This window comes from Ursus maritimus, unplaced genomic scaffold, assembly GCF_017311325.1.
Source record: "Ursus maritimus isolate PB19 unplaced genomic scaffold, ASM1731132v1 scaffold_22, whole genome shotgun sequence".
Classification (NCBI taxonomy): domain Eukaryota; kingdom Metazoa; phylum Chordata; class Mammalia; order Carnivora; family Ursidae; genus Ursus; species Ursus maritimus.
This window is the reverse complement of record NW_024424675.1, coordinates 47,477,179-47,483,621: the sequence shown is the minus strand read 5'-3', so window position 1 is coordinate 47,483,621 and position 6,443 is coordinate 47,477,179. Positions and strand designations below refer to the sequence as shown.

Below are 6,443 nucleotides of genomic sequence, written 5' to 3'. Positions count from 1 at the left end.
GCTGACTGCCGTGGGGGGCTCGTCCCGCTGACTTGGGCGTCTCCACCGCCCTCCGTCCCTCATCCCTCCCGTCAGCTCCTGTCTGCTCTGGGCCCTGCCCTGTGCGGCAACCCATACATCAGAATCCCCGCACTCAGGCCCCTGCCCGGCCTCTCTGCTCCGAGCTCAGGCTGCGGCTCAGGTCCCTTCTGACGTCTGACTGAGGTCTCTCCTGCTGCTGGGTGAACACAGTCCGTTCGCTGTGGGCCCTGGGCGGTGCTGGCACCCAGGCTGGGTCCGCGTCAGACGAGGGGGTTTTCCCGGGCGGTGCTCCCTCTCCAGGTGGCCCATTTCCTCACTGTTCAGGTGAGCACGAGCTGAGGTCCTTCTCACCACCCCCTACCTCGTGCCTCCCATCCTGGCCCCTGGAATCTGGGGCTGGGCACTGGCTGCTTGAGATCCTTGTCTCCTTGGCAACCACTGCTTGGAATTCACTGTGATAAGCGTTCTCCGGCTGCGGCTGCGGGAGAACCACCCCGTCCTGCCACCTGGGATGCCTCCTTTTCCCTGCAGCCTGGACGGGTCCCAGGCCAGAGGGCGTGAGAAGGCCCTGCAGAGAGCAGGCTCGGCGGAGCCTTGCCGCTAAGGGAGGGGGCTCCCGGACTCCGGGGCGGGTAGAGCTGCTCACCTGTCCCTATCGGGAGGAAGCAGACCAGCCATTCTGGGCCCGCAGAGCAAAGATTTCTATCTGAATGTCTCCTCACCAGCCGCGTGGGTCCTCCGGCACCTGGGCGGGTCAGCACCCTGAGCACATGGTGTGCTGTGAGGGGACCTCGGGGGTGCTGGTGGCGGTCCCTGCCCACCTCTCCCCCGCCTCTCCTGAGGACCAGGAGTGGGACGAAGGGTCCCTTCCTGCCACAGCCGTCAGAAGCAGAGACGGAGGGAGAGGCCTGCAGGAGAGAAGGCAGGACACGGCCACTTTCAGATCCCTGAGCGTCGGCAGGAAGCTTCCGGTCTGTCCAGGGCCCCCACGGGCCTCAGTGATTCTCCCCTGTTGCTCTGCAGGAGGGTGGCTCCTGTGTCCCAGCTAGCCCCTCCCCCAGGCTCCTCAGGCTGGATCCCGCTCAGGTGGCTGCATCACCGAGGACACTGTGCTCGGGCCCCCTACTGGCTTCTTGAGCCTCAGTTTCCCCATGTCTAAGATGGGCGTGAGTGTGGACGTCGCTGGGGGAGTGGCGAGGGCCCCCGGTCCCCGAGGCGCCTGTGGACAGGAAGGTGCCCGGAAATAAGTGTGTCCTGTGTTGTTGAGCTGCGTGCGGCTGGCGGGCGGTGGGGGAAGGAATCGCCGTTCGGAGTCGCCCTCTCGGGATCGGGGGACCTAGTCCCGGGCCTGGAGGCATGGCTTGGGAGGGAGGTGCCCTCTCTCCGGGGGTCTGCTTGTCTTTGCCACGGACTCCTGCTGCCTGCCTCCCCCCTCCTCCTCACGGGTGGGCAGGGCCCAGCTCTTCCCGAGTGCGCACCCCCCGCCCGCCTGCTGTCTGTGGCCATCTGTCCCTAACCCTCAAAAACAGGGGGCGGCTGCTGGGAGTTGGCTCTGCTCACCTGGCCGAGCGGGAACGTTCCCAGGGTCTGGCTTTGGGCTTTTCTTTTCCGAGTTGCTGGCATGACCCCATCACGGGCTGCTGGGAAGGGCTGCCCATCCACAGAGCGCGGCCAGGCCATTCCGGAATGTTCCAAGATGCCAGTCAGAGCCGCCCACGGGAAGCAGGGCGGACAGGGCCTGGTCACCTTGGGACTTGGGCTTTCTCGTTTTCACTTCAGGGCAACGTTTTCTTGCAGCGTGAGTCTGAGTGTGGAGTCCGACCTCCCCCACGCGGGGGACAGCGGCATCAGGCTTCCCCTGCCCCATTCTCTCGTCTGGTCAGACTTGCCCTCTGCCCAGTTCCGGAACACGCCGTCTTCCCTGTCTCTGGGCCACCCCACATGCTCTTCCCTTTTCCCCTCTTGGCCCCACGCACTCCTCTTCACCTTTGTGGACACCTCCTCAGAGAAGCCTGCCAGATTTCACGTCTGCCCTGGGCTCCCCGCCTCTCTGCACTGAGCCAAACTGGGTTGGGTGCCCTTCCTGTCGTGGGTGATACGTCCAGCCCCTGCCATCACCCAGGCCTCCAGGGTCCTGACCCAGAGCCCTGGAATGTCTGCGTCCTCCGTCCCCGACAGATCCACGCTGCGTGGGTGTGACTTCCCCACGGACTGAGCTGGGAGAAAATACACCAGGCAGAGTTACAAATACATACATAAATCACATGGGCTGTCTGGACTTTTTTTCCAGGGCTCAGTTAGTTGAATAAATTGTCTAATGAAAGGAAATTAATTGTGGTTTTGAAATGTGACTGCTTCCTCGCTGCTGCCTTGTCTGCGCTGGCTTCGTCCTCTTTATGTCAGTACCGCTGTGCGGGAGCTGGGCGTATGCCGGGGACCCCCTCCCCAGCCGCACGCCCAGGGAGGGTCTTCGGGGCACCCGGGGCAGGGCTGCCGGAGGTGCCCCAGGACCCGGCCGAGGCTCAGAGCTCCTGGTGCTGCCCAGCTCGAGCGCCAGCAGGACGCCAGCGGACAAGGTGGGGCCGGGCCCGCGTTAGCACCGGGGCGGCTGGGCTCTGGTCTTGACCATGCAGCAGCGGGCCCACGAGGGTCTCCGGCCTCCTCCTGCCCCTGGACAGCCTGGTGGTCTCGACTCCTGGGGCATCCAGGGTGGCGAGAACACCCAGGAGGGGAGTGGTGTGCGGGCCCCTGTCTAGCTCCCCACACCACGTGCTTTGTGCCGCACCCCCAGGAGCCCTGGACCCCGCCCTTGGCCTCGGGCACTCTGCTCCCTCAGGCCCCAGCCTCACACTGTCCCCTCTGGCCCGACACGCTGGCTGCTGTGTCGGACGGGGCCTTGGCGTCTGTGCTGGCTGCACAGTGCCTCTCGGCTCCCCTTGTCGGGAGCTGACGGGCCTTCCATGCACCCGTCCTGTGCAGCCGGAACCCAGATCTGGCGGCCAAGGCCCTGGGGGGGTGTTCGTGAAGGACCGTGCTAACAGGCGTGTCCTGTTTCTCAGCCTAAAAAGGAGAACCGTACACAAGGAAGAGGACACAGCTTATGAGGGACGTCAAGGGGCAGCCGGCGTTCCCAGAGAGTTCTGGGGACCTTTCCAAAGCCCAAGGCTGTTGAGTCGGGAGTGTGGTGGGTGTGGTGGTGCACAGTTCCGGGGGTGGGTTCAGCTGTGATTGTGGGCTCTGCCCCCTTGGGCCCCCTCTGGCCGCTGCTGACCGCCCTCCGTCCGCCTCGGCCCCAGGTTCCTGCTGGTCTTCTCCTGCCTCGTGCTGTCGGTCTTCTCCACCATCAAGGAGTACGAGAAGAGCTCGGAGGGAGCGCTCTACATCTTGGTGAGTCCCTGGCGGGACGTGCAGCCGCAGAGGCGGTGGTCGGCGGTCTGTCCCCCAGCCCCTTGCTGCGGAGACTCTGACCCCCCAGACCTGCTCCTGCATGAGCCTGGCCTCCCCTGCAGAGACCCCCGCCCCCTCCCACCCGTGGCCCCCACTCTCCGGGCTCCAGTCTGGTGGACCAAGGCCCGTCCAGCCTCCCCAGCTGACGTTAGCGAGCGACCTTGCAGCGTCCACCGCCCCGATGGTCACAGTGCCGACACCTGCATGTCCCCTAACACCCAGTCTGCCCTGCTGCCCCTCCCTGTGTCCCCGCAGTGTCTGACAGACCACCCCCACCCCCCACCCCGTTCCCACTTGCTCACTAGAGCCTGAGGGCCCAGGTGGCCCCCTCCCCGGGAAGTGTGGGGTGTTCCCCAGCGGACGTGGGCGCGGGGCGGGGGCTGAGAAGCTGACAGCATTGACAGGCAGGGGCGGGCGCCATGGCAACCACAGTGCAGTGTCTTTGTTGCTGTTGGTGACGGGGGGTGGGGGGGGGCTGCAGGAGGAGGCTGATCCCTGTCTGGAATGAACCTCAGAGGAGCCCCCGCCTCCCCTGCCCGCCCTGCACTCTGGCTTGGGGTGCCATGGGCCTCAGGGAGGCCACACCCCTTGCAGTTATCTGGGATGCTTCCTCAGCTTTGCCCTCTGTGCCCCATCCACGCCAGCTCACACTGGACGGGGCTCCCCCCACTAACACCCGCTCACACTGGACAGGACCCCCCCCTACTAACACCAGCTCGCACTGGATGGGACCCCCCCACTAACACCCGCTCACACTGGACAGGACCCCCCCCTACTAACACCAGCTCGCACTGGATGGGACCCCCCAACTAACACAGGCTCACACTGGAAGGGACCCCCCGACTAACACCCCCCCCCTCCACTAACACTGGCTCGGCCAGCCTGGTCCCAGCCCTGACCCCGGCTGGGGCGTGGCTCAGTGTGGCCTCCCCTGCAGGAAATCGTGACCATCGTGGTGTTCGGTGTGGAGTACTTTGTGCGGATCTGGGCGGCAGGCTGCTGCTGCCGGTACCGCGGCTGGAGGGGGCGGCTCAAGTTTGCCCGGAAGCCCTTCTGTGTGATAGGTGAGGCCAGGGGGGTGCAGGCAGGCTGCCAGCCTGGAGAGGGCCGAGGGTGCATGTTGGCCCGGGAGGCAGGCCGAGACTGCGGACTGGCTGCTTCTGGAAGTTTCCTCCGCCTGCCCTCTTGGCGTCCACGCCTGTGGTGAATGCGGCCTGAGTGGCAGGAGGAGGGGAGAGGTGTTGGGACAGCTGCTGCCCAGGGCAGGGCTGGGCAGGGTGGACAGTAGTGCTGTCCCCTTGCTGGCCCTTTGCATGTGCCTCCCGTCCATCTGTCCGTCACCCTGGGGGCCCCCCTCACCTGCAGCCGGAAACGGAGGTGCAGGGGGGCCAGCCCCGCCTCGAGCCCTGCCGTCTCCCACAGACATCATGGTGCTCATTGCCTCCATTGCCGTGCTGGCCGCTGGCTCCCAGGGCAACGTCTTCGCCACGTCGGCGCTCCGGAGCCTGCGGTTCCTACAGATTCTGCGGATGATCCGCATGGACCGGCGTGGCGGCACGTGGAAGCTGCTGGGCTCGGTGGTCTACGCCCACAGCAAGGTGCGCGGCGCCGGGTCCTGGGCCCCGCTGGATGGAGCCCCGGAGGTCAGGGCAGATGGGAGCCAGCCCGCCCCCTCTCCGGGCGTCTTCCCACGAGCCGCGCCGTCCTGGTCGGCTCTGTCCAGAGCAGCCGTCCCACGGCGCGCTCTGTGGTTGGTGGGTGCGCGGGGTCGGCACCTCCCAGACAGCGGCCTGCAGAGGCTGGAGCTCGAGCCGGCGGCCGTGAGGGGCCTGCAGCCCTGCGCGGGAGCCCCACCCTGTGTTCTCCTCCATCCTTCCTGTCTGAGCCCTGAGCTGGGGGCTTGGTTGGCAGGACAGGGCCAGTGTCGGCCCTCTAAAGTGCTGGGGTGCTGGCCCCCCAGGCTCCTCCAGGAGCCTCTACCACATGGGCTTGTTCCAGGGAGGTTGTCCCAGGTCTCCAGCCTGAGTGCCTGACGATTTCTGGGGCAGTGCTCCAAGCCTGGTGGATGGGGTGTGCTGGGCTTCCGCGTGGGGGAGCCCAGGTCCGGGGACCACTCGGGACTGGGACTAGAAAACCAGCTGCCCCACCCCCGTGCCCTGTGCCCAGGGCCACACAGCCCAGCAGGTGCCGGCCTGGGCGACTGGGGGTTCTGTGGGGACACATAGCCCTGCAGACGCCGAGCCCATAGCACACCTCCCCAGGGTGGTGGGCCCTCAGGGCTGCCAGGGATGGGCAGGATACTGCCAGGCTGGCCACGGCGCCTACTGGGGCCGGGCAGCCGTGACGTGAGCCTCTCTTTCAGGAGCTGGTGACTGCCTGGTACATCGGTTTCCTGTGCCTCATCCTGGCCTCCTTTCTGGTGTACCTGGCGGAGAAGGGAGAGAATGATCACTTTGACACCTATGCTGATGCCCTCTGGTGGGGCCTGGTGAGTCCTTCCCTGGGGGTCCTCCTCCTGCTCCCTGTCTGCACCCCTCCCCCGGGCATGCACGGGAGACAGGAGGGCTCTGGCTGGCTGGAGGTGTCTCTCTGGGGCCACCTGCTGGGCACTCGGAAGCAGGATGCCCAGGCTGGGCAGCAGTAGGGGGCACGGTGGGGGGTGCACAGCTGTGTGCAGGTGACAGAGGCCCAGTCCCCAGGGAGCCTGTACCTGGCTCTGGGTGGTCATCGACCTTCCTTCCTTATTGGCCAGCTGTGTGTGAGGCCTCTCTGCTGGAGGGGCCGGAGGGACAGGAGGGACAGGAGAGTTTGAAAAAGGGACTCCAGAGCCCCTGGCTCTCCTGGGCTCCACCTTCCCAGCCGCCCCACCCGGGAGGTCCGGAGCCTTCGGACCCGCAGCCCCTGCTCACGGCCACCCCACTCCCAGGCTCCTGGAGGCCCCTCTCCTGTCACCCGCCTCTTCCAGGGCCACCGTG

The 6,443-nt window shown here is 66.3% G+C and overlaps 1 protein-coding gene across 1 annotated transcript in view; it reads left to right on the top strand.

The window, feature by feature from the left end:
- KCNQ2 (potassium voltage-gated channel subfamily Q member 2) overlaps positions 1–6,443 on the top strand; it is a 53,918-nt gene that overhangs the window by 14,313 nt on the left and 33,162 nt on the right. The window contains exons 2-5 of the mRNA XM_040638593.1: positions 3,318–3,408; positions 4,406–4,532; positions 4,891–5,066; positions 5,831–5,956. Coding sequence (XP_040494527.1) covers positions 3,318–3,408; positions 4,406–4,532; positions 4,891–5,066; positions 5,831–5,956 — 520 coding nt within the window. The remainder of the gene's footprint in view (positions 1–3,317; positions 3,409–4,405; positions 4,533–4,890; positions 5,067–5,830; positions 5,957–6,443) is intronic.